The sequence below is a fragment of the Corvus cornix genome, chromosome 13 (genome assembly GCF_000738735.6).
Source record: "Corvus cornix cornix isolate S_Up_H32 chromosome 13, ASM73873v5, whole genome shotgun sequence".
Lineage (NCBI taxonomy): Eukaryota > Metazoa > Chordata > Aves > Passeriformes > Corvidae > Corvus > Corvus cornix.
The window spans coordinates 8,510,564-8,537,979 of record NC_046343.1 but is presented as its reverse complement, the minus strand read 5'-3'; the positions used below and the strand labels follow the sequence as shown (position 1 = coordinate 8,537,979).

At 42.5% G+C, this 27,416-nt stretch overlaps 2 protein-coding genes across 2 annotated transcripts; one reads left to right on the top strand and one right to left on the bottom strand.

The window, feature by feature from the left end:
* Positions 1-2,857: 2,857 nt before the first annotated feature.
* Positions 2,858-9,095, bottom strand: HNRNPA0 (heterogeneous nuclear ribonucleoprotein A0). Its single transcript, XM_039559720.1, has one exon. It carries the CDS (start codon positions 8,767-8,769, stop codon positions 7,834-7,836), a length of 936 nt encoding a protein of 311 aa, XP_039415654.1. The 5' UTR covers positions 8,770-9,095; the 3' UTR covers positions 2,858-7,833.
* Positions 9,096-10,292: 1,197 nt separating this feature from the next.
* Positions 10,293-26,923, top strand: LOC104689608 (neuropeptide Y receptor type 6-like). Its single transcript, XM_019285997.3, has 4 exons — positions 10,293-11,174; positions 18,703-18,782; positions 20,899-20,975; positions 21,956-26,923. Exon 4 carries the CDS (start codon positions 21,974-21,976, stop codon positions 23,093-23,095), a length of 1,122 nt encoding a protein of 373 aa, XP_019141542.1. The 5' UTR covers positions 10,293-11,174; positions 18,703-18,782; positions 20,899-20,975; positions 21,956-21,973; the 3' UTR covers positions 23,096-26,923.
* Positions 26,924-27,416: the final 493 nt, after the last annotated feature.

Here is a 27,416-nt window from a genome sequence, read left to right as displayed (position 1 = left end):
AAGGCATTAGAGAGTGTGTGGCATCAGTTTGTTTCAACACTTTTGGCACAGAGCAACTCCAGCAATAAAACAAGCCCAGCTCTTCCTTTCGAAGGTGATGTTTCTCAACTCCCTCTCATCTGACTCCCTAAAATATGGGAAACAAGAGCTCCCTGTTGCCACCACCTACACACAAAGCCATCGTAACATTTCCAAAACACACATGGTGCTGATTCATCACCAAGCTCACGCCTCGAAGATTTAAAAGTAAAATTGATACCACAGAGAAGAAGTCGAGATTTTAACTGGTGCTGGGTGAGTAAAAGAAAATTCTCATAACAACATCAAAATGATGTCATTTGAGAAAAAATAATTTGCCTGCATTTAAGACCACAGAAAGTAATGGATGGATGGATGGGCCTAAAGGGAAAAGGCACATTGACTGCAAGGGCTGGAGCTCCTCATGCTCCTGGGGATCTCTCTTTTTCAGGAGGATACACCTCCACGAAAGTAACAGCAGAAAGCTGGCAATATTCTTGCAGAATGCAGCTGCTAACCACCCTGTGCAAGAGGCATTAGCAATGACAACTCCAAACATCCTGCAGTCCAGTAGTGATCCCAGGGGAGAAGTCCTAAATTTGCAATCAGGACTCGAAGGAGCTCTCTCCAGTAAATGGAGCATCATTATTACAGCAGTGGTGGAAAGAAAGCAAACAAGTCCAAATGAAATCTCAGTGAAGGACTTCAGCCAATTTTGTTACTTATCAGTAAACTTAAAAGATGACTAAAACCTGAAGAGGTACTAAATAAGCACAAGGAGAGAATTGGGAATTTAGCATCAGGAATCTTTCACAATGCTTTGACCCAGCCCAGGAACAGCCAGTGAGCCCGAAACCAGAGGACATCCCTTCTGAGGAGGGAGGGGATCTGGAGGATGAAACTGGAGTAAACTATTTCAAAACACAGCTGATAGTGCTGTGCTTGTATACAATAACAAGGTAATCACAGACTCCCCCCAGGGCCATGCCCTGCCTATGCTGCAATTTTTTCACCAGGGTGAGTGGTTGGGAGAGGGAGGCTTCCCACTGGGGCTGGGTTAGTGTGCAGTAAAGAAAACAATATTATTGATCCACAGAGAAAAAGTAAAAAGCACATGAACCTCCAGTCCCAGACTACTCATGCATTTTACCTAGCACTGCTTTAATCCAAGTCTGTGCTGGAAACAGGTTCAGTACTCCTGAACTTTCTTCTTCCCAATCAGTGCCTGCAGTGATTACACTCATGCTTCCTTCCCCCCAGGGTTTTGTGGAAAGCAAATTTTCTTACAAAAGAGGGAAAGTCCATTGTAAAGCTACAGAAAGCAAAAAAAATTACAGAAATGACAGACGAGACTGAGATGATATTAATATTTTATATTGACTAGATTACAGACTGACAGCATTCCCAGGAGAACAGGGCTTCTGTGAGACAAACCAGTTGGCAATTCCATGGTACAAAGTAGCATTTGAAGAAATGATGAACTTTCAGATTCATCAGCTCGTTTTGCTTCTAAGGAATTTTTCTGCAATGTTAATCAGTGATTGGTACTTTGATGGTGGTGAGCAAATGTGCATCTTGACACATTTCTGGCCAGAAATGTAATTCCTTTCTAAATTGGCATAGATTCCTCACTGCATTAGTCATAAAAAGAGGTATTTATATTGGTTTAATGAATATAATATGCACCAAAATGGTACATAGCTCAACACAGTCCAATTAAAAAAAAAAAAAGAAGAACTATTCTTTCAAATCTGTGTATTTTCCATCTGTGAAAGCATTTGGGAATAGAACTATAAGCATCATGCTAAGAGGGTTAATATCCAGATGCCTCAGACAGATGGCATTATTAGTCTGCCTGGGCTTGACATCTAGGTTTCCAAGTTAAGGCGCTTTGGTTCCTTGGATGGCTGACAATCTGAGAATAGCCAGTGCTCTAAGCCCAGCATTTACTGTAACAGCAACAGGCAACATTGCAGCTTTCCCTAAAAGACTTTTAGCAAAAGGAAGTTACACCAAGACTAACCACACTCAGAGCATACTTTAAAATGCTGTTGCAGCTTTAGGTTAGGACTCTTACTGGCAAAGGCTGAACCATGGACAGACAACAGTACTTGAATTTTATTTTTTATGCTGGCTGGTTTTTTTCTTTTGCTACAGCCTAGACCTGAACTGTACCATCTTTTTAACTGTTCAGTCTATTCAGTAGATAGAACCACAGGAAACAGAAAAATCTGAAGAATGTCTCTCTTCTGCAGTGAACTACAGCTTTACAGTCGTCGTTCTTTCAGGGTTCCCACTACCCATTTTCCCAGAGAGGTGTTTTTAAGGAGAATATAGGGTTTACAGGATTAAAACACTCTGAGAATCATATGAACAAGACGTATCAGTTCAAAAGTGACTATATCTGCCCATTTATATATAATAGAAATTTATGAGAGTTCTGGGAGCAGAGAAGGTAAAAAGACTAGGATTTGTCAAAGTGAACAGCGAGAAAAGCACCCAACTCCATCAGCCCCTTTACAAGTCCTAGTATATAGGTAAATAATGCAAAATTCCTAGGGCAACATACATAGCAGGAAGACTTCCATCTTGTAATAAGAAATACACACCTGACACTCATCAATAGTAATGCTTACATTACAGCACAAATAAATACTCATTAAAGGTAAGTGGAAGTAGAGGTAACGTCTGTGTGCGCATATGCATGCACATACCAGAAATAATAGCTTCAACAGGAGACCTAAAAAATGCCCATCAACAAAAGCAAATAGTGCTTGTTCGGGCTGGTTCAGAACTCCTTGTGGTGTGCTTGCATTGTGAAATACATTTTCAAGTGAAGCAGGGATACAACTGTTTTATTCTTAAGAAATACAAAACTAACAAGCAGAAAACTCATCTTTAAGGGACACATACACCAGATCACAGAACCAGTTATGCAAAACACGTTAAATAACCCATTGTTTGGTAAACTACGCCTCTGGCTAGTGTGAAAGACTGAAAATTGGGTGTTAGACTTTCAATCACCTCATATTAATCCACAGTATTACCCATAGACAGTTTGAAAAACCACTGAAAATGCCTTCTTCCAAATAGCTCAGAAAGTAAAAGATCTGCAACAATGTAAATCACATAAATGTGGTACAAACTGTTGATTACATGATAAACACTAATCGATAGTGGCTACAACAGGTCAAACAATCATAATCTAAAGGCTCTGATAAGGTGTCTTCTATCAGAAACCTAACCATCTCACAGACTGTAGGAGCAAAACTCCATTCTCACAAAACACACCAGGGTTTTGTTCACTGTGTGGACATCAGAGGGGTCCTAATAATAATTTTTAGTCCTAAAGGATGGGATTAATTAACAACATAATGATTTAAGACAAACTTTTTTTATTTTAGAATAAACATTCTGAGTTATATGGGAAAAGGAAGCTGCTCTCTTTTCACATTTGAAGGGGAGGTTGAGGTCCTCAGCATCACTCTCGCTCAGACCCTTTTTGGCAGCAGTGGGAATGCCATGTTGGGATAGTAGTATCAGCTGGCAGGGCAGGATAATAAACCAGTTTTCTGACCTGTACTGTCCAATTAGATCTTTCAATGCTAAATGAAAGCAAAATTTGCTTTACAGGGATCTAAATTGGGGCGGGGGAGGGGAGGGGGGGAAGGACACCATAAAGCATTTGAGAACTTTACGTTTTTAGCCATTTTAACTATTTCTGCTTCACACGTCGTTAAGTCCGTATGTGCAAAGTACCTGGTAGAGGTCAGGCACACCTCCTGTCAGTGCCCAGCTGTGCACAACCCCACCTCCCCACAGGGCTGAGCTCCTGGGAGCAGGACTAGGACTCCCAGGGCCAGTACTGGAGCCTGGACTACAGCTGCACTGCAACTCTTGCCACACACAACACAAACCCAAAAGCTTGCCCAGTTACACTACCGCAGCCTGCAGGGCAAGACACAGCTTTTACTTTGCAAGTGTGTCACACAATCAGTAACCCACAGAGATTTAAAGCCATCGAAGCTGTTTGAGCTGTTACCACTGTTCTAAACCACCTTTTCAGCACCTCATGTTAAACCAAACACGTGGCAGGTACTTCCACAGACTTATGAAAGTATCATTGCACTACATATACACGTGTTTCGCATGTTTCTTTTTAATGCGGTAGTAGTCAGTATTATGAAAGTGTAAGTTAGGCTAGTTTTATTAGCCAAATAAAATTTACAAGTCAAGAACAAATTATACTTTAGAGTAGACATGAACACCCATTACTATTAAAAAACTGTATGTACGTCACAACACACAGAGTTCAGTGACACGGTAGTTTGAAAACTTTGGCTTTGGGAATTTCATTTTGGTCATGCAGATTACAAAAATAAAGGAACATCTGTTTTTTTAAGAAAACTACCACACTTTTACTTTATTAAATGCTGAAAGCAAACTAATTGCTCTTACTTTCTCACAGGTGACACCAACACAATCCAGCATTTGGTCCTGAACAGGCGGCCATTAAATTATGGAGATAATTTCAGACATAGGAACTTCAGAACTCAACTAGAAACTAAGGAACAGCAAAGTAGTTACTTTATTTCTATCTTCGTGACCTTCCTAAAACAACTGTGAAGTCACAAACTTATTTACATGCCAGCTATACACCTTATTTCATCTCAGTTCTTCCTATGCACCTCTGTGCAGACAAATCCACCCAGGGGTCAGAAAATCATTAACACATAAGCAAAGCTTTATCAACAAATCTCTTATTACTAGGAACTGTACTAGAAACAGGTTTATATTCCAATAGAGTCTTTAAGTCACTGTGTCTTTTATTCCACCAATACAGATCTGTACTTTTCTATATTCCATGGTAGACCCTAGCATAGCTGCCCCTTAGCCAACCAGCACTTACACAATCCTCTCCAATGTCACCTGCAGGGTCACAAGCTGCTGTTCCCCAGAGACCAGAGGTCAGAGGAGAGCAAGTGCCACCTACTCAAGTGACCAGAGAACACTGTTAAACAGGTGACAATCTTTTGAGGGAGACATTAGGCAGCCTACTCCCCAATACACGTGCAATTTCTGGGATCAGCTCTTTGTCTTAGCAGACATTAGTCCCAGAAGTACTACTGCACACAGGTAACAGCACATTTCAGCACAGTAGTTCCCAAACAGTCAGATTTCACACACAAAGTCACTTTTTTAAAAACCTACTCATTTCTAGTATCAACATATCCTGTCACAGCACATAACATGAAAATACCATAAAGCAACAGCTGGTGCATAAACCTTTAGCTTCCCAAGTCAAATGACAAGACACATCACAAAAGTGAATTTAACCATTTCTCTGCAAACCAGGCTGTCCCTTAATAAGGTTAAGGCAACTACCACTGCAAGGGACTAAATCATACACCCAAACTAACACACGACCTAGAACTCCATAGCTCATTTCAGCTAAAACCAGGAAAACTGTGCTTCAAATGAAGTTCAAGGATGACTGTCCAACATGGCTGTAAAGTGCAAAGGTACAGAAAAAGACTTCAAGCCCAGTGAGCTTAAATAAAACCACCTGAAGCTGTGCATGAACAAGAGCTGGCACTTGCAGTGTTTTACAAACTCAAACTCTGAAACTTGACTTACAACAACGTATGAATGATGCTGGTGCACAACAGTGACTAACAGGCTTTTGAGATAGAAAAATTACAATTTAATTGCAAACAGCAAGTTATTTGGCTCAGCTAAGCCAAAGAGAATTAGTCTCACTGCAAGAGCCATAAATTACCACAATCAGGAGGACACTCAGCTCTTAGTTTAAATCCTGATGATACCAAAACATTGTCCTGTTTAAGCTCACACAGGTAATTAAGTTGATGCAGTTTCACTTCTAATAGCAACAAAGCTCACTTCAATTTAAATCGTCATCAGGTTAGATTGATACCAAATAGTAACTATACATTGAAATTTCATGCAATATCCTTCAGCCCAGAAGCACCAAGCCCTACACATTTCACTGGAATCAGTGGGAATTATGTCTAATATCTTGCATATCTGGAACAAAGCAAAAAGCAGCTTTTATGATGCAGTCCCATGAAACACCAGCATCCTAAGAGCTTAGAAACCTGAAGTCAAAATAACTTTGTACTTTTAAAATCCATGCCCCACAGCATATATACTCTCACTCAAGCATATAAGGAATTCAAATCTTTTATTTGATATCCATAAACGTTGCTATTCTATATTTCTATGCAGGAAGGCAGTTTTCCCCTAAAACATTATGCTTTTTAATAAACAACAAACTTTAATTCTATTGCGTGAAAGGGCTACAAATATACATTTTTTTAATCAAGCAGACTACACAGATATCTTTTGCTTTACAACTAGCACCTATGTTACTGGTACACTTGCTGGCTCCATTCTCAGAGCTCTTTGCCCACAGTTTAGATCACCACTTTCTGAAATATGGGCAACTGCAATTATTACTTTTTAAATTACGTGCAGAGGCAGGTATTGCAAACCCATTCCTTTTTTTTCCCCCATCAGTAATCAGGGACCCCATCTTTATTCACATGCAGATGTCACTGCATTCTACACCAGTCATCTAGTGGCATAAAATAACCTTCCAAAGTCTGGTACAATTGTTAGCAAGCCAGTTTTACTCCTGTTTTAAGGAAGCCCACAGCACGGGGCTGCCATCCTGACGGTAGATGGAGCTGTGAGAGTTCTCAGGGAACTTTAAGGAAGCACAATAGTTCAGAGTGAAGTCTGTTAACCCGGGGCTAGGAAAACAAGTATGCCTTTAATAGAAGGGGTAAATGTCGACCCTTTCCTGGAAGGAATCACACACAGACAAACCGAAGACTTGAAAACTAAGCAATAAGAAATTCTGAACATTTTATATGAATGAAGCACATGCTTAACACAAACTATTTCTTCAAAACTACACAGTACATACGTTGATGGAAAAGTCGTATAGAAAAAACTGACCAACTATGTCAGCACGTCAAACTGCCTAGTACAAGATGGTGGATGCACACAAACTGCCAAAGTGAGAATGAATATTTAAAAAAACAGACCACATCCAGGGATTAGTACTTCAAAAATTTCTCTGTCAAGTGTTTGAAAGCCACTAGCAAAAAAGTCAGTTGAGACCTTTACTGGCAACAAAGTATTTACTACTCTAAGTACACAGATTTTAAAGCAGAGGAACACTTGCTTCAAACCTAGAAAAGCCTTAAAACCGTACGGAATTGATCCTAGGAAAAAAAATTAGACGTGTAAAGGTCAATGAACACAATGATTTATTTAAAAAATAAAAAACGTAAAAACCATTTTTTCCTCCTTTACAGAAATGTTAAAAGTCAGTCATGGGATCCGAGTAGCTTTTGTAGAAAAAAACGTAGTATCCAGGTATCGAGTCCTTACAACAAAGGAAATTCCCCCCTAGCCCTCCCCGGTTTTTACTCCAGATCAGCAAGACACTTCCCACCCCGCACCCCTCAAAAAACAAATCAAAACAAGACATTTTTCGTTGCTAGTATAAAAACGACCAAGGTCCAAGTAATAATAAAAAAATAGAGTCCATCAATGACTGTAACACAAAATATGTGTATGTGGGGCCCAGTCCATCTTCAGAGAGAAAGAAGTGGCACAGGCAGCAGAGGCGACCCTCAGGGGGCATTTAGGAGCCGCTCCCACAGCAGGGAGGCATTTAAAAGGAGCTGCCCTTCGGCGAATGAGGGGAGAAACCATTTAGAAACTGCCCCGTATCGAAGGGAGGGCTCTCCACGCCCCCCCCTCAATGGGTATGGGCGCTCCAGCTCAGAAAGAGCCGCCCCCGTAGCCTCCCCCACCATAGCCTCCTCTGTACGGTCCACTGTTACTGCGGCCCCCCCAGTTGCCGCCCCCTCCTCCACCTCCTCCGCCGCTCTTCATGGGGCCGTAGGAGGACTGGTGCTGGCTGTAGCTGCCGAACCCGCCGTACCCGTTGCCGTAGTCGCCGCCTCCCCCTCCGCCGCCGCCTCCGTAGGAACCGCTGCCATAGGAGCCGTACCCGCCGCCTCCTCCCCCGCCGTAGCCGCCGTAGCTGTTGTAGCCGCCGCCTCCTTTGGAAAGCCCGTTGTGATCCCGGTTGCCGGAGCCGCCGCCGCCCCGACCCCTTCCTCCTCCTCTGCCTCCCCGGGAGGGTCTGGAAGAGCCGCCGCCTCCCCCGCCCGCCTGGATGTCCTCCTTGGGCACGGCCTTCTTGACCTCCACACGGTGGCCCTGGATCGGGTGGAACTTGACCACGGCCGCCTTATCGGCAGCGTCGTGGTTCTGGAAGTAGACGAAACCGAAGCCGCGCTTTTTCCCGCTCTGTTTGTCGGCGATGATCTCGGCCTTCTCCACGGGGCCGAACTGGCTGAAGTGCTGCACCAGGTCCCCTTCGCCCACGTCCCCTTTGAGGCCGCCCACGAAGAGCTTCTTCACCTTCGCGTGAGCGCCGGGCTTGGCCGAGTCCTCCCGGGACACGGCCCGCTTCAGCTCCACCGCGTTCCCGTCCACCGCGTGGGGGGACGCGGCCATGGCGGCGTCCGCCTCCTCCACCGCCGAGTAGGTGACGAAGCCGAAGCATCGGGAGCGCTTGGTCTGCGGGTTGAGCACAACCACGCAGTCGGTGAGGGTGCCGTAGGCCGCGAAGTGCTCCCGCAGCCCGGCCTCCGTGGTCTGCACGTTCAGCCCGCCGATGAACAGCTTGCACAACTGCGAGTTCTCCATGCTGCCGCCGGTGCCGCGCCTGGGCCTGGCGCCGAGACTCCTCCTCCTGTTTGGGGGCAGCTCCGGAGGTTTTTTCCCCCCCTGCTCCGTCTTGCCGCTTCTTCCCCCTGCAAGCAACGCGACCTCACGGCTGCGGCGGCCGCCGGCGGTGGCTCCCTCGGCGCGGCCCGGCGCCTCCGCTCCGCCTCACCTGACCGGCAGCACAGTCGGGACGTCCCCGGTGCCGCCGCTCCCCCGGAAAGGCGGGCGGGGGTGGGGGCGAACACAGGCGCGCACAAAATGGCGGCGGCGGCTTCTCGGGAGCGCGGCCGGCGACTGGTGCCCACACAAAGGGGCCGCCGGGAGCCCCGCCCCTCGAGCACGCCCCCCGCGCCGTCGCAGCCAATGAGAGAGGTGCGCTGGCGCCGCCCGCCACTCATCTTTAAGAGGCGTGGCTTCGGCTGCGATGGACGTGTTCAGCAACCAATCTAAGGGCACGACCTCCGCTCCAGTCCCGGCGTCCGCCAATGACGGACGCGGCGGGCAGCGAATAGGGACGCGGGACGCGTTCCGCGCGCGCCGGGCGGAGGGGCGGGGCATGCTGCGCTAAGACGCCGGGCCCGCGGCCGGCAGCCAATGGGACGCCGCCTCCGGCTGGGCGCGCGCTCCCTCCCCGGCGGCCCCGCCCCGCGGCGGGAGGGGGCAGCGCGCGGGGGGCGGGGCGCGCGGGAGCGTTTGAAACGCGGGGACCGTTGGGCGCCCCCCGCGCGCGCCCCCCACGGCGGAGCCGCTGCTCCCGCGTGAGGGGGCTCGGGGCCTTCCCCAGAGCCACAGAGCGGGGCAGGCCAGCGGGCTTCTGGCCCAACCTCCCCGCTCCAGCACAGGGCACAGGATCGCGTCCAGACGGTTCTGGGTACCCCCAGTGAGGGAGACTCCACATCCTCTCTGGGCAGTCTGTCCCAGTGCTTGTCACTGCACAGTAAAGAAGTTCTTCCTCATGTTCAGGTGAAACTTTCTGTGCATCTCTTTCTGCCGTTGCCTCGTGTCCTCGTGGTTGGCACCATGAAGCTGAGCCTGGTCAGCCTCTTGGCACCGCCCCTTTGGATACAGGCGCTCCCTGCGCCCGGAGCGCCGGCACCCGCTGGGCTCGGCCCCGGCCGGGCTCCACCTCCAGCCCTCGCCTTCCCCAGCCCGCTGCTGACTCCCCTCGTAGGGGGTTTAACCCTCCGGTGTGCCCTGTTCCTGTCTGCTCCCTGTCAGAAGATGGGTCTTCTCTCTGTGTCCCCCTTCCCCTTGGTAACCCGCTCCCAAGTGCCCGATCTGGGCTCACAGGACACCGGGCGGCTGCAGCGTGTCCCGAGAAGGGCGGCGGAACTGGGGCAGGGTCTGGAGCACAAGTTTGGTGAGGAGTGGCTCAGCCTGGAGAAAAGGAGTCTCAGGGGGGACCTTCTCGCTCTCCACAACTCCCTGACGGGAGGGGACAGCCAGGTGGGGGTCGGGCTCTGCTCCCAGGGAACAAGGGACAGGATGAGAGGAAATAGCCTCAAGTTGTACCAGGGAAGGTTTAGATTGGATATCAAGGAAGAATTCTTCACGGAAAACAATGTCCAGCCCTGGCACAGGCTGTCCAGGGCAGTGGTGGAGTCAGATCTCTGGAGGGATTTAAAAGACATGCAGATGTGGCACTTGGGGTCACGGTTCAGTGGTGGTCTTGGCAGTGCCGAAGGAAGGGTTGGAGTCAATGATCTTGGAGGGCTTTTCCAACTTTCTGTGATTCTTTCCCACTCACTATTCCTGCTACTGTTTCCTCCCCTGCTTCTCAGTCCTCTTTCCCACTGTATCACAGCCTACTCACCCTTAAATCTCTCCCTAGCTCTGAAAAGGAGGTATTTGCTCAGAGAAATAATTAGAGCTGTTCAAGAGTGTGCAAACCCTGTGGCATAGTGAGATAATTTTCCTTTTTTTTCCTCTTACTTTTATAGTACATTAAACATTGCCATCATGAAGACTGCAGCATTACTTAGCGAATTTTTCATTAGAAACACGATTTTTTTTTTGGTCTTACAGCCACTGGGGTTTATGTTAAAAATTATGCAGGAGCTAAGAATGGCTGCAGTTTTGCGTCGGGCACTGTCAGGATGTAGTTCCACAGTTGCCTGAACTGGTGCAGCGCTCCAGCCTTGCAATCCTGCCTTTTTCCATGTGCCAGCCTTGATGCTTCTACAAACACACAGCGATCCACTTAAAAGAACTGAGACAGTTTTATAATGAAAAAGGACTTAGTTTTCAGCTGCCTCATTTTTTGCACAACCTGCAGGTGCTTGCTGGAGGGAGGAGGCAGAACTGCAACATCCCCCTGATAGAGATCAATTGAAAATGCTCCCTTGGAGACACAGACACAAGAGGAACACTGACTGTGCTGGAAGGTTGGTTAACCACAGCCCCAGAGGAGATCCAAAGAGGCTGAACATGCTTTTGTCTCACAGGCTATGATTATCACTAACCAGTAGCATTAATACTTGCAAATGCAGTAATCTGATTTTACTCAAATTGGATTTTTTTATCTTACATCCAAGTCTATAGTAAAAGTAACCTATTAAATGCCTGTGTTTGAAAATCACAAGGAAAGTTGTCACGTTTAGATCCATTTATCTCAATGCATGAACTGACACCATCATTTTATCTAGTTTAAGAAAAGAGAATATGCCCATAATCCACTGAAATATTTGCGGTTTTAAAATAAACAAATATATCCTACTCTATTAAATAAAAATCTTCCAGAGGCTGTTGCAAGCTCCACATAATTACAGGAAATAAAAAACTATATTTTGCCTACTAGTTATTGTAAGACCTGTATGGCCCTTCACAAGATAAATTAATATGTGTCAGGTAGAAAATAATCCATGGGAGTTTTATAGACCTGTAGTTAGAGCAAAAAGGACAAAAAATTAAGAGGAGCTAATTATGGCCTCAACAAAGAAAACAAATCTTGTTTACAGCTCACTTTCTCTCCCTGAAAACAAGACAAACAAGTAGGCCAAAGAACAGATCAGAGAAAAAAAGTCACTGCTTGCATCAGGAGGAGGAGATGAGGGTCTTTAAGATGTGAGTAAATCAGTAGGAAAAATCAGCCACTGACTCAATTCAAGTTAGCCCAAATGCTTCCTCTTCATTTACGCTTTTGACTGGTTGATTAATGAAAGGAAAATGCCTTCAACACACACATACCAAGTCTTGCAGGTGGAAATGTCTCCTCTGAAAACACACATCCAGTCACCTGATCGGTGCAGCAAGTCACTTGTTACACACATTCCTGCAAGTAGGTGCCTTTCTGTGCTCCTGAACTGTGCCTTTTCCCTCAAGCTATGTGAGCCAGCGAGAGACACAGGTGCTGCCACAGTGTGAGTGCAGAACCAAAGACGAGCCTCACTGTGTGAGATGTAAACCAGACACCACTCCAGCACCTACAGCAGCTTCCCCACAGAATTCTTAAACTGCTTTTTGCTGTAAACTAGTAGATGCATAATACCATCCTATGGGTTTAAAAATTCTTAGGAAAGCAGCACACAAAAGAAATACATGCCTCTCACTTTCTGACAAGGCACTTGCAGCACGACATTTTTTCAATTCTGACAGCAGCCTATAGAATAATAATAAAAAAAAAATCATTGTATAAGCTGCTGAAGTTTCTAAATTTAGGTGCTTTTTCAGATAAAAGTTCCACCTGTATCATTACCTAAAGGAAATGTGTTTCTCAAACCAGAAACTTTGGCCAAATGATGCCATGTGTTAAATGTCTTCATGGGACAGTTTAATCAGTGTGTTGGGAAGAAGGGAAGCCAAATCGTTTTCATGCATACACCTCTCTAGTTATTCAGAAGAAATCATACTGCCTAGAGTCCACAGGAGGGCATTACTGCTTAAGAGATTGCAAACCAGAGACATCTGAGCAGTCCCTTTCCAACATGACTTCCTATGTTATCATATATTCTTAGTAAAACTGGTACAAAATAAATTATTAAGGAATTCTTTATATCAATTTTTGTCATTAAAGAAACAACTTTGTCATGCTATTTAATGGGTCCAAACTGCCAAGATGGAAAAGGAATAATGAAGTTTTGGAAAAGAGCATGAAGGGCAATAGAAAAACATTATGAAGTCAAAAGTAGTTCATAAGTTATAAATATTTTATCTAAACCCTCATATAAACACAAAGTCATATCTTTTTAACTAGTTTCAACCTCTTTAATCTAGTTACATGTCTGGCTTCCATAGTCAGCAGGTATTGATTCTTTTTTTTAAGGAATTTAAGTGTATCACTTGAATTTTTAATGAGTTTAAGTATTTTTTTTTAGTATAGTGCAGTGCTCTAGACTTAGGTCTAGTTTGACTTTTCAGCAGGTAGAAAGCATTTTGAAGCTACAGGATTCCTTCATGTGGACTGTTTGCTGAACTAGTTCTGCATTCACATTGAAGACTGTAATAACATCATCTTAGCCACACACACATTTCACCCAGAAGGCATAGGTGGGAATACAGAGGATTCAACCATAATTTCCCACATCACTCTGAGATACACACACACAGAGGCAAAGATTTTTATTCTCATAATTTCAATGAGATATTATTAGACTTCTGGACACCTCACTCCTACCCAAATCAACACCTCAGGCAGAGCGTAATTGTGCGGTTCATAGGGAGGCGTTTTGTCTAAAAATGCAGCAGCACCACGAGCATTTCCAGCCTGGCACCTTGCTTTAGTTACAGTTGTGAAAACTTCTAAAAGATGTACAGCTGTCTTTGGGAGAGCTCTTGCCTTTTTGGCAAAAGTTTCTCTTTCACTCTGTTCTGCTGTTTGCACTTTAATCTGCATAAAAACATCAAACCTGTGATCTTACTTTGGAGACTTTCATGAATTAGTACTGATCAGGAGAGGGTTTTTTGTTGAAAAAGATTTAAAAGTACTGAGAGGCAACCAGATAGTCTTTTGCCTGAAGTCTGAACATGACACTCCTCAGGATAAAAATCTCTACCTTCTGTAAATTCAGATGGGGAATAAAACACTACCCCACTCTTGTATTTGCTTAATGCAAAATAACATAACCTACAGAAAAAAAGGTAACAGAATAACCCACAGGTACTATTTCTTCAGTAAGTAGTATCAAAGTTTATCTACTAAACAAAATCTTCCTGGAGCCCTTTTTAAGGGGAGTTTGCTGAAGAAAGAAACACAGCTTTGTGAAGGGTGAAATGGAAAGTCATCAGAGAATTGAATTTGCATCCTTTTCTTTGGACTTAAGTTACCATTTTCCCTTAAATCCTGCCCTCCCTCCTCTTCCCTCTGAAGTTCAATTTCTCTTTTCCTCTTTCATCTTTTCACTCTTCTTTAATAATTTATTATTTCCTTTCTTCTCTTTCCTAAAATTTTATATAAAAGCTGGCCATAATTTGAAGTGATGGGATGAAAGTGAGGCAGCAAAATACAGTCTCAAAAGTCAAGATTCTTGTGAAGGATCAAAGAATGTAGCAATGCTGTGACAGATGTGAGACAGGAGAACTTTCACTGTATCTTTGTCTGAGACAGACCAGGATTCTAAATTTCGCCAAAAGAAGACCTGGAGCCAGCAACAATCTCAGCCACACTCTGATCTTTTTCACCTGCAAATTTTTCATTATGTTTTTTCCAGTTAAATTAAAATTTACTTGCTTTTATTTTTTTTCCTCTTAGCTCTTCCTAGGCTCCAACTGTTTCTCATTCCACAGAACCTCTGTGGGGTAGGTTTGTGGTGCTTTTGCATGACTGATGTTAAGCTTTGTTTGAACACAGCAGGAAGAGTTGTGCTGTGAAGCTCAGTAAATACCTGCCTGAAATTAGCCGTAAGGCATCCATGCTATTCAAGAAATTTTAAAATGAGGTGGTGTGAAGTGAGACTTTCTAGACAGAAAATAGCAATCTAGAATTCATATTTTTAATTCAGAAAATCAAAACACTTATTACAGTTTGAAACATGCTGGAAAATTGAAACAGACTGAGATTAATGGAAAAACCTTTTGATTTTTTAAGTATTTCTTAATTAACAATTAGTACACTGAAAGATGTCGTGCCATGAGAACAGCAGGGTTCGGTGCTCACAGTGTTGTTATAAAAAGACTCTAGAATGGGAAAAAACAAACCAGAGAAACAAATTGTCATATTCTCCCGGAATCTGTGAGCTATTGAAATAATTCATTTTTTGGCAGAGATGACTTTTGGTAAAAGGGAGTTGGAGAAGTTCTAGAAAGCTACAAAGAATTGAATCAGGGTTTGGAAAGTGGAATCTATTACAAAATATGAATTTATGCAGTCACACTCCTATTACAATTACTCACATATCTAATCTCATTTTCAGTGAGAAAAGTAACTTGGCTGACCCAAAAAATTAAGATGCTAACCTTCCAGCCAGGGAGTGTATTCATCTCCATCTCAGCTCTATGCCAGCTGAATAAGGTCCAGAAATTAGCCAACAGTTCATGGCATGACATAATTTTAAAAGTTAATATGTTATTATAAGTAACTCATTTATAGTTAAATCAGATTTTAAAACAATTGACTTTTCATTCTAGCCATGAGCTAATTGAGAATCAAAATTGAGATCATGATGAGGCATCAAGGATATTGCAAAGCTGTCCTTTAGAGCTATGCAGTATAATGGAGTGAAACCTAAACTCCAGGTAGTGAACATGAATTATTTTTGTGACAATCATTTCCAATTAGGGAAAAAACTCTGAGTCATGAAGCAGTGCTCCAACTTACACATGTACATCCATGGAGAAAAAGTCACAGTTCACACTTAGCTGTTGCTAGTTTGGTCACATTATAAGCTATTTACTGAAAATCCCTTACTAGGGTGTTAATCTCTCCACAGAACAGGAAAATACGAGGGGAGTGTGGTTTTCCTCCATCACAGCGTATTATCTTACTTTCATGGCATTAACCAGCACATCCAACACTAACATATGAGATTTCCAATTATTCTTGTTTATTTTTCTGTGCCTCTTTGAAGTGCTGTTAAGAACAGTACTTACCAGGAAGCAATAATCCAGGAGAGAGATTTGTGGATGTTGGTTGACAAGAAGCTCAGCACGAGCTGGCAACGTGCATTTGGAGCCCAGAAATCCAACTTTGTCCTGGGCTGCATCCAGAGCAGTGTGACCAGCAGGATGATGGAGGTGGTTCTTCCTCTCTCCTCCACTCCTGTGAGACCCCACCTGCAATGCTGCATCCAGCTCTGGAGCTCCCATGTAAGAAGGCTGTGGATCTGTTGGAGTGAGTCCAGAGGAGGCCATCAGGGCACTCCAAGGGCTGGAGCAGCTCTGCTCTCGAGACAGGCTGAGGGAGCTGGGAGTGTTCAGCCTGACAAGTAAGGCTCCAGGGAGACCTCAGAACCCTTCCAGTGCCTAAAGGGGCTCCAAGAGAGCTGGAGAGGGATTTTGGACAAGGGCCTGGAATGACAGGACAAGAGGGAATGGTTTTGTAGTGACAGAGGGCAGGGTCAGGTGGGATTTGGGAAGAAATTCTTGACTGTGAGGGTGGTGAGTCATTGGAACAAATTACTCAGAGAAGCTGTGGTTGCCCCATCCCTGGAAGTGTCCAAGGCCATGTTGGATGTATCTTGGAACAGCCTGATCTAGTAGAAGGTGTCCCTGCCCATTGAAACTGGATGATCATTAAGGTCCCTTCCAACCCAAACCCATCTGTGATTCCGTGACCCTTCAGAGATGTTACAGGTCTCTGAACCACCTCTTGGCCAATCTGCTGTTAAAGAATTCCTTCACCTGGGAAGCTGAGAAATTGTACCTGTACATCTCTACTAAATCTTGCTTTCTGAAGAAGGGGGCTGCAATGGGCAGAAACAAGGACTGCTGCACAGTTACATGGGAGAAAAAACTAAGCAAAAGCAAAAGTTTAGAGTGATAAACCATCAGCAAAGATTCCTGCTAGCCAAGGAATCATGTAAATGCCAAAGCAAAAGGTGAACTCAAAGGACTTACATGTTATTTTTCACCAACAGGTTGTTGCCAATGCTACACAAGTTGTTACAAAGTTTAAAAACCTGCCTATTATGGCACTGCACCCATCACTTAATACTGAGAAATTCAGAAATAACAAGACCATTGATAACAAGTAAATACAATTCTGCTACCCATTAACCTTTTCTGCAAACAGACACTCCAGCATCTGGCTGAAAACATTACACTGTGATCCGTCCTCCAGAGCCACGGGTCCCACTTAGCATACAGACCTTTGACATCAGAATTAAACACACCACGAGCAGCTACACCCACAAGCCTCTGATGCTGGATGTGATCTAATTCACAACAGGTTACAACACAATTGAATCCACGCGAGGCAGCAGGTTGATACAACTGTAAAACCAATGGATTACATGTTAAATACTCTTGTTTTTCCACAAATGAAGGACTGCATACAGAATTATATTAGAAACAAAGGCGTGTGTAAATAAGCAACGTGACCTTTGAAATTTGTAAATAGAATCAGAACATCTTTTAATTTTATTGACTTACTTGCTTCATAAATAGATAATGCATTTTTATGGCTTGTTCTGATGCTTATCTATCACATTGCATGTTCAGGTCCTGATTAACTTCCTGGGGTTACAGCACAACCAGAAACAGAATTTCTAAAGTACTTTAGCAAAACTTCGTTTTTATAGTAATTTTGACAATCAAACCCACAAGTTCTAGAAATGCTTTAGAAAAATATATTCACATTGCTTGATCATAGCATTTTTGGTTAAAATATCAGAATTCCTAGATCACACCTAGAATAAAAAGCACTGGGTTAAACTAAAGAGAAGGAAGTTTTAGGGGGAGGTGTTAAGGCAGTCTTCCTAGCAGTCAATTAGGCACTTGAATACCTAATCTAAGATTACCACAGATGGTTAAAAAACAGTCTGGACAAACACATGGTGAATAAACACAAATATATGAAAAGCAGGAGGTTCGTCTGGCTGATCACAGAGGCTCCCTCCACCCTACACCTATTTTATACAAACACTGTAAAATGACAACCAACAATATTTTTAGATAATTAGTTCTGAATTGCACTTCAATACAGCATCAGCATTGCTCATCCCAAAAATCCTCCTGCTTTCCAAAAATCACTCTCTCAAAAAAGCCAGATTGGGCTACTGGAAGTTAAATGGACCCAGGTGAAAATACAAGAGTTTATGCAGCAACTTACCAGATTGCAGATGCTAAGAAAAGCTCTTCCTTTCCCATTCCATAAACGTTCATTCCAAATATTTCGTGAATAAGCCGAATGCTTATTTTTATAAACATGCGACTACAGAATGTATGGACTCTTACTGAAAAAACAGTAATAAAAATTAAGCCCCTTTTTACTATGTGTTAGTACAGTGTGCCATGCTTTCCTTTCCAGGAATATTTTTTATCTGTGGAGTATATGCTAAAATATCAATTTATAATGAAAATCCAATTATCTCAATTGCAATAAAGCAAATGATACACTTAATAGGATGTGCACGCTCTTTCCAAGCAGCTTATTGTATTGCCATATCAGTTAAGAAAGGAATGTGCCATCCACAGATGTTTATGTATGAAATCCTGCAGAGGGAAAACATTTGAACTACAGAACAGATTAAATAATTGAAAAAGAAATTGCATGATAAGGTGTTTGACAGGGTGGAGGGAAGCAGCACAGTGGAGGAAAATCCATCCCCATGACTACTGGTCCTTCCTCCTCCCTGCTCACTGCTGTTCGTCTCTTCTTGGATTCCAGAGCTTGTTTTATTCCTCAGCTGCCTTCCTACAGCCTGGCAGATTCAATACTGTTGGAAATTGGGGATCTGTGGTTTCTTTCAGACAGAGAAGAAAGGAGAGTTTAGGTATCGCTTTAGGAGAGATGACTTTGCTCTCGATTCTTTTATACAGAAAGAAGATGTGTTTGCTGGCTCTGAGAGAAAAGGAAAATTGTTAAAGGCAGTGTGGATATTACTTGAATTTTTCATCAGGTAAGAAGTCAGAAAATCCATAAAACTGTGATAAAAGTTACTGAAATATCTTTTAAAGCATTGTTTTATTCTCTACAACCTATATTTAAAACTGAATGTAAATTTTCCTCCACATTTTATCTGTGCAATACTTAGGAATAAACAATGTTTGTAATTGAAACGTTTACTGGTCACCTTGAAAGGATGTGACTGTTCATCTTTAGCATAGGTAAGAAAATACTTAGGGAAAAAAAGCCTTTCTAAAACTAATTTTATTTTAGACCTTTCTTTTGCTTATGAATGTTTCAGTAATATTTCTGCAGACAGAGGAATGAAACAACTAGGCTAAGGGGTTTATAATAACTTAGTGTTAAACTCTTACTATGGTAGAGAATCTTTTCCAAAATGCATGGATTGGGGGTTGAAGTAATTAGTTCTTTTTATAAAACACTTCAATTCTGATATCAGCTGTAGATGCGGTTCAAGGATGCTGATTCCAGTAACATTTATTTATTAGATTAAAAAATGCCAGTAGGTATTACAATACAGTTCAGCATGCTGTAGTAAATACTAGAGTAACTTATTTTTTTTAATGCTGTGAATACTCCATATGTTTACCAAGACAGCTGTAATTGTTTTATTGCCAAGGAAATGTTTAAATTGCCTTGCAGCATGGCATGCACTCTTTAACTCCCAGCACAAACCAACGAGTGAAAAGAAATGACACATTTTCCTGACAAAAGGACAGTGTAGATGGAGCATGTGCCTAAAACTGATGTAGCGAGCAAACTGATTAGGTCAGTACAGGGACTTTTCCCAAACAGAAAATGCCAAAGAAGCCCTACCACCCTGAATTCTTGGGAGAGGACATTCAGAATTTGCTATCAAACTGTGTTGTGCATCCATGGAGAAATAAGCAAGCTTAGTAAATAGTGCATAAAATATTACAAACTTGGCTCAGCCTCATGGCCTTTTGAGTCTCTACAGCTTCTCCTGTTCACATAAAAAGCAGGGAAGAGCAGAGTTTGTCTTTGAAGGTATCAGATCTGTGCCAGCCAGGTGAACACCACAGGCACGGCAAAGAGAAAGATCACCCTTGGGGCAAAGCAGCCAGACTTTAGATCCTCACACTTCTGAAGTGGCAGTAAATCTCACCGGGGCAACAACTGCCACTGTTGGTGGTAAATTTACCATTTACTGCCTCTTGTCCTTCCAGCACATGCATCCTTCCGTGTGACAAATCCAGCCAGGCAATTAGTGCTGCTCCAGGGAAATGTGGGTTCCAATGCATTCCAGGAAATAGGGGTCCTGAAGGTGCTGTTGTCCAGCCACATCACCGAATTCTGCAAGATGTGACTGTGTCTGAGTCACAGTCCACGGCCTTTCTCCTGGACTCAGGAACAGAAGAGTTTTTGGAGGCTGGTAGGCACACAGTGAAGTACCCAGCTCTTGGTCTTGCCCTACTGAAGTAGGGACACCTGCAAGGGACTGCAAAATCTATCAGAGCCACCAGACTTCCATAGCTTTCGCAGCAGGATTGTAGAGTTTTCCATGTCATTGGCGCAATATAGCTGTAACCAAACCAGGTACATTCTTCAGGGAGACTACAGGGTTTAATGTTAGCCCTGACCACAATTTAAGTCATTTTTGGGACATCAGGGTCACATAGAGGCACATATATCTACAGCCTCTTCTCACTCCAACACAAGTATGCTGATTGAAAAGGATATTTTAATCAGAATGAGAGTGGTAATAGATGCTCCAAAGGCAAGCATGGTATTTTTTGGAGTTTTTTAGAATCCTAGTTTGAAGCACCCAAACTTATGCCAAACAGAAGTATCAGAATAAAGCAGTCCAGGATACAACTCTGGCTGGAATATTCTTTGAGTGTCTGTCGGAAAACAACTACAGAATCATAATTCCAGTTTAACCCTGGATTTGGTGTTTAATTTTGTACAAGCAACTAAAGATTTTTTTACTCTTTAGTGAATAAATAATGGCAATCATTCCTGTGAAAAGGCTGACAAATCTCCACATAAGCAGATTATTTCTAGTAATAAAACATCTACCTATCCCTTCTTCTTTTTGTGTATCCTCTTTAACTTCCCACCGCTTCTTCATTCTCCTTTCTCCACAGGCTCTCATCACCACTACTAGGGGTGAAGAACAATCTCCTTCCAGCTAGTTTTCCAGTAATTTCACAGGGGAATAAAGGTGAGTTAAAGTTGAGTTTTGAAAGATAAATGTGTAGAGCATATATCCATTATCCACTTTCAAATTTTAAAAGTTATTCTTTTCGTACTTCACTTTTCCTTTCCCAGGTTGGAAAAAAAAACTTTCTAGCAAGAAAGCTGGTGAGCCTTTAAATTAAGATAGACTTTTGCACTCAGTGATAAATTCAAACCCATTAAGATATTAGTTTTAAAACCACAGCACTGTGCTAATATCAGATTTTTTTGCTTGACTCCTGCTTAAGTTAGAGCTGAAAGAGGAATAATTGCTTGCATAACTATGTGAGCTTTGTGTTGTTTACATTTTTCTCAGGTTAGGTTTAGGAAAAAGGACATACTATCTTCAATTCATCAGCAGAACAGGAAACTCCCTTTAAGATATCATAGAGGTTTTGAATGCCATTTGAGCTCAAGCACACATCATTTTGATTAATTCAGGAGGATTGAGTGTATTAACTCACAATGTTTTGTAGTTCTAAAGAAAATGTAAGTGTGATGTCTAAGCTAGCAGAGTGATGGCAGGACCCAGTTCTTCTTTGCTGGCAATACAAACGCAACAGATTATCCTCACCAGAATCCATTAAACCTTGTTAAATCTTCAGCAGAGGCAGATCTTAGAATACTTTATTCTGGAAAGCAAACTTTATCCACAACTGGTAAAAGAGGATTTGTATGAAAGCATCCATACAAGTTTAGTCAGAGCTGCTATCACAGCTATTTCTTGCTGTGATTTATAGACCTGTAGCACAGTCAGTGCAGAATCTCAGAAAGGTGACATCAACCTCCTTCCACAGAGATACATAAACCCACTAATAACCACATGCTTTCCAGTACTGTAATTAATCATGTGAGATTTGCTCAAAACTTTAAGGACACCGACTACAATGACAGACCCACAGTACCCACTGCTTTGAAAATCTCCACGCAAAGTATATTCTAAATAATACAAAGTTTTGTCCATAGGTTGGAAGATGCTTCAAGATGGATAAAGCTGTTCAGCACCCCAGTGAGATCCTGGCTAATCAAACTATCTCTAACATTAGCCTTTCTCAGTTCTTGGACTTTGATACATGCCAACTTTCCTTCCTTGCAGAATTCTTGCTTATTACAGCTTACACACTGGTTACATTAGTGGGGCTTGTTGGAAATCTTTGCTTAATTGTTATAATAAAGAGACGGAAAGAAGCTCAAAATGTTACCAACATTTTGATCGCCAACCTCTCTTTATCAGATGTCTTAATCTGTATCATGTGCATTCCTGTCACAGTTGCATATACCTTAATGGACCACTGGATATTTGGGGAAGCAATGTGTAAAATAGGCTCTTTCATACAAAGTCTATCTGTCACAGTCTCCATTTTCTCACTTGTACTCATTGCTATTGAGAGATATCAGTTAATTGTGAACCCATGTGGCTGGAAGCCTAATATTTCACATGCTTATTGGGGAATTCTTTTCATCTGGGGACTTTCCCTCATCATATCCACTCCATTTTTAGTGTTCCACCAAATAACAGATGAACCCTTCAAACATCTGTCTTTCCATAGTGATTTCTACAAGAACAAGGTTGCTTGCATCGAAGCATGGCCATCTCATACAGAGAGACTGATTTTCACCACTAGCCTGCTGGTTTTCCAGTACTGCTTCCCACTGGGGTTTATTTTTATCTGCTATCTCAGGATATTTGTGTGTCTTCGAAGGAGACGTGGTAAAATAGACAGGATGAGAGAGAATGAGAACAGGCTGAGTGAAAACAAAAGGATTAATATGATGCTGGTATCAATTGTTGTGACCTTTGCAGCTTGCTGGTTGCCTCTCAATACATTCAATGTGGTTTTTGACTGGAACTATGAGGCACTTATGAGCTGTAATCATAACCTGGCATTTACAATCTGCCACCTTGTGGCCATGATCTCAACATGTATCAATCCCATCTTTTACGGGTTTCTGAACAGGAACTTTCAGAAGGATTTGGTAGTGTTAGTTCACCACTGCAGATGCTCAGCATCACATGAGGAATATGAAAATATTGCCCTTTCAAACCTGCAAACAGATGCATCTAAGGGATCTCTGAAGTTAAATAATCCCCATGTGGATATATAAAATAATCTAACTGCAGTTTCCAAAATTCTGTATTTTGTTGCAGATGGCCTCTTTCTGCAGGTCTTGGTCATGTTACCACCAAGTTTAGAGGAAGTCTTTGCCATTTAGTTCAGCACAACCGGGATTATCCTCCTGTAGGCATACTCTTAACAGCTACTTTATGATAGTATTAATGCTGATAAACCACTTCCAAGAGTCCTAAAGATCAATAATAATAAATCATAAACAGTATTAACATCTTCCTTTTTAATCCACAGTTTCCAAGTTACTGGCATGCTACCTTAACTCCAATTAAAATGTTTCCATTTCAGCCACTGATGGGGATGTCCTTCCTAAACACCTGGCTTCCCCCAAGCAAACCCTGAATGTTGTGGTATTCCTAACTTCAGCGGCCTTTCACACACTGTTTTCTGGCATTTTTGTTTTCCAACACTACATCAGTACCCTGGTTAATCTGCAGTTGACAGGCAGTTCACACTGTAAGGAAGGCCCTTGAAGTTATCCTAAGACTCCACCACCATCCTTTTAGCCCCCTCATGCAGTTTGCTTTGGTTTAGTACCAGTTCAGCCCAGAAATTGTATTTTAACAAGGGAAAAGGCTAGAGCTGGAATTTTTTTTTTTAATGAACTCTAAAACAGGACCCGTTGATGTACTGCAAGTTCCACTCAGAATGATGTTGTTCAAGATTAAATACATATTTAACATTTCTCCTAAAAGCATTGCATTCTCCAAACCACCAGTAAAGATCATTGCTTTCTCTCTTACCATCATCACCGGTCCTTACAACAGACCTTTTAGAATCTCCATTATCAAAAAAACACACTACGAATTCAGAGTAAATTTTGGTCTAGCTACTTAGTTAGATTTCCCTTTGAGTAGAAAATTAGGTTTGCATTTTAATTTCAGCAATATTTTTCCCCACATTTTTGCACTAGCAAAAGGGCATACTTGAGCAGATGTGGTCATTTCTGTCCACAGAAACACAGTTTCTGTGTTTGAAAATAGTTTCTTTTGTAACACAGTGCAAAGAAGCCTAAAGGTACAATACTGAAAACAACTTTTCTTAAAACTAAAACATTTTAAAAACCACTTTCCAGTGTGGCCATAAAAGAACAGCCAAACTTATTCTTCATCCATGATATAGTGGCAACATAAAAAATCAGTTAATATTGAGCTGTTGAAAGACAGTACTTAGAACACTTTAGTCCAACAACTCACCATGTCCAAATTAAATATAAGTAATTACTTGTACTGCTAAAGCCCCTTCTTTTTTTTTTTTTTCTGAGTTTCAAAAACCTCTGTTTTAACACCTGTACATAAGATTTCTTGTAAAGTATTTCTTAGCAATTTATCGATGCCCCACTTAAGCAAAAAGAATTAACATTCAAATTACAATGAGCTCCTTTTCAACTCACCTTAAGGCTGTAAAGTTCCCTTGGAGAGGGACCATCACTTTCCATTGCCATCCAGTTCCTAAAGGATTCGGTCAGGTCACAGTTCTCTTGTTACAGCTTTTGTTCAGACTGTCTGCACCACTCTGCTCATCAGAGAAGCTCTGTCAGAAGAGCCTCACCAGCTCATGCAGGTACTCAGGTTTGTTAAGTGCCCCCTGATTCACACTGAGATAAAAGGCTTCGGTGAAATCTCTTAGTGCAGCTCCATCACAAGAGCAAGCATGGCAGAATTAGTGACATGCTAATCCAGTATCTGAGTGATAGGTATGGATTAGCTTTAGTGTAATTTAGGGGTTTTATCTAATTAAATCAAATAGTATGCATTTGGAATCGATTACACAAACCTTAACTTAAACACCTGCCTTGTGCATCATACGAAAGAAACCAGGAGACAGAAATACCTAATAACAGCCAATGATCAGACTGTTGAGAGTATCTAGTTCTAACTATTTCAATGAACTCCAACCCGGGTTGCTGGGCTGCCTTCATTGCTGATGCACATCATCTGTTTGATCTGCACAATAAGCATTTAATCAAGTTAAAAGCAGCAACTTGCAGTCAATGACTCTGGGGCCGTGCATGGTCAGAGGGGCTGTTTGTGCTTTGGTGAAGGGGAGGGGATGGAGCTGCTTCTCTCTGAGAACTGAGACTCGTGGGTAACAAAATGATTCACTGTCTTCATTGCACCTGGCTTAACTGAGAGCAGATCTGATCCAGGAACTTTGCTTTTCTTGGGGATCCCAGGACCTGTACAGAAAGCCATCTACTTCTGTCAGAAGTCATTTGCTGGTGTCACACCTGCTAGAGCCTGGACTATCAGCTGGATTTGGAACACAAATCTCTATCATTCTCTTCCTCATATTTGTTTACAGCTTCAGGGCCCATGTTAAAAGCATTTTACAAGCACATGACATTCACAGTTTACTCTAACTTATCAATACTAGCAAAACAGTTCAGATTACTCTTGTTGGCAAATGTCTCAGACAGTAGTGTTCGAATCAGGCCCAGCTGAGATTCCCTGTGTGAACTTGGCCTAAGTGTCTCCCGTCCTGTCCCATCCCATCCCATCCACAAGCCCGAGCATGTTTACTTTTACAGCAGAGGTGGTTTTAGTATCATGTCCCAAGTGGTTTAAATACAGGCATGAAATGCATTCTGGTTCAAATTATGTGATGCTGATGGATGGTCTCTCTACTCTCTCCTGAGAAGTGCTTGGGCAGTATGCATTAGACAGGCAAAAAAAAAAGATTGCCATCACTTTTTGTAATACCAATTGTCTACTCCTGACACCCTGATCAGAGTTAAGTATTCAATTTTTCCTTCCAGTCCAAATCTTGGTATAAGAGGGTTCTTCATTAGCAGGTGGGAGCTCTCTCAGCAATGACACTGCTTCAGAATCAAAAGTGAACAATACTTGTGCCTTGATTTCTCCATTTCATTTCTTTCTCACACTATCATTTGACTCAAGTGCTGATGGATGCTCCATTTCTGTTCTGAACATTCAGTCATCAAGTATTTCTCCTTAATGTTGCACTTGTAACAATCATTGTTAATGGAACAGAGGATCCTCACTGTCTCGAAGACATTGCCCTCAGCGCTGCATGTTCTCTCACTACATCCACTGGCTTCCTGTGCCTCCTGGTACTGAACTTCCCAGCAAGTCAGTGGGAGTCAATTGACTGTGACAGGAATAGGATCAAAGAGCCGTTGCTTGTTTTTATAGCATAAGTATTATGGACTCCAACGTGGTGTGTGGCAGTGGTAAATGTAACTGCAATATGTAATACTTAAAGATTGCTCAAGGTAAACTGGCAAATGCCCTGTCTTGGGTAATGCTGATGACTTTATTTTCCCTTGTTTTATTGGTATGGCAAGTAGAGAAAATACTAACAGCCTTTCTCAGCAGAAAGTTGTTACCTGATGCAACCAGCTGGAGGACTGTGAGCTTCCTCGGTGGGAGCAGCACCATGGAATTAACTACGGAAAGCTAGAGGGGGAGCCTGAACTCCCACATGCTATTCCAGTGTACAAACTCTTAGCTTTTAAAAAATAAAAAACTGTGTCAGAGCTTTGTTTGAGTGGTTTGGTCATGCAGACCAGACCAATATATTTATAAACATCCTCGTAAATGAACTGTGTCCTTACATGTCTGTATTCTATGGTTGATTCATCTCACTTTAAGCACATATAACTAGGGTTGGGTACTTGGGAACTGGCATCCACTGTGGAAATTATTCCATTGAACAAAGAGCTCAATTGATTATTGACTGTAATCCTGTCTGGGGACAAAGGCAGTGCCAGTGCTGTGTGTGATTTAAAGACTGATTTCTCCCATTGGCTGACAAATAAATATTACCCTGTGTAAAACCATCACCCTGCCCAGCTGGTGAATTGTACTGTTGGTAACTGGGATAGGACACCTCCAATTCAAACAGGGCACCAGAACAACAAGAATCACCAAAAGGTCCAAAGAAAGATCCAAAGGTCCAAGAACGAACCAGAGCCTGCTGCAGGTTGAAGGGATGGCCATGAGCACAGATCAAGGACACAAAGGTACTCGGGAAGGGACCTGACCAGACTTCAGATGTGTGAGGGAGCTGCTGACCCAGTGGAGACAAATAAGAAGGATGAGAGGACACAGAGACTGCTCTGAGGAGAAGGGGTGACCTCCGGAGATGTCCTGACAAACCCAGAGGGGGTACAAAGTACACTCCAGACACAGCAGTGTGCTCTAAAACATCAGGATGAGCTAAGAGAAGAGGAAAATAAACAAACAAAAAAGACAAAGAAAAATTAAAAAGCAACAGGGTATGTGACAAACAAGAAAAAATTAAAAAACAGGAATAGCCAGCTTAATAAAAGGAGA

What these genes read in the sequence shown, in the direction of transcription:
- HNRNPA0 (XM_039559720.1), bottom strand. Translation starts at nt 8,769, where the DNA reads ATGGAGAACTCGCAGTTGTGCAAGCTGTTCATCGGCGGGCTGAACGTG.
- LOC104689608 (XM_019285997.3), top strand. Translation starts at nt 21,974, where the DNA reads ATGGATAAAGCTGTTCAGCACCCCAGTGAGATCCTGGCTAATCAAACT.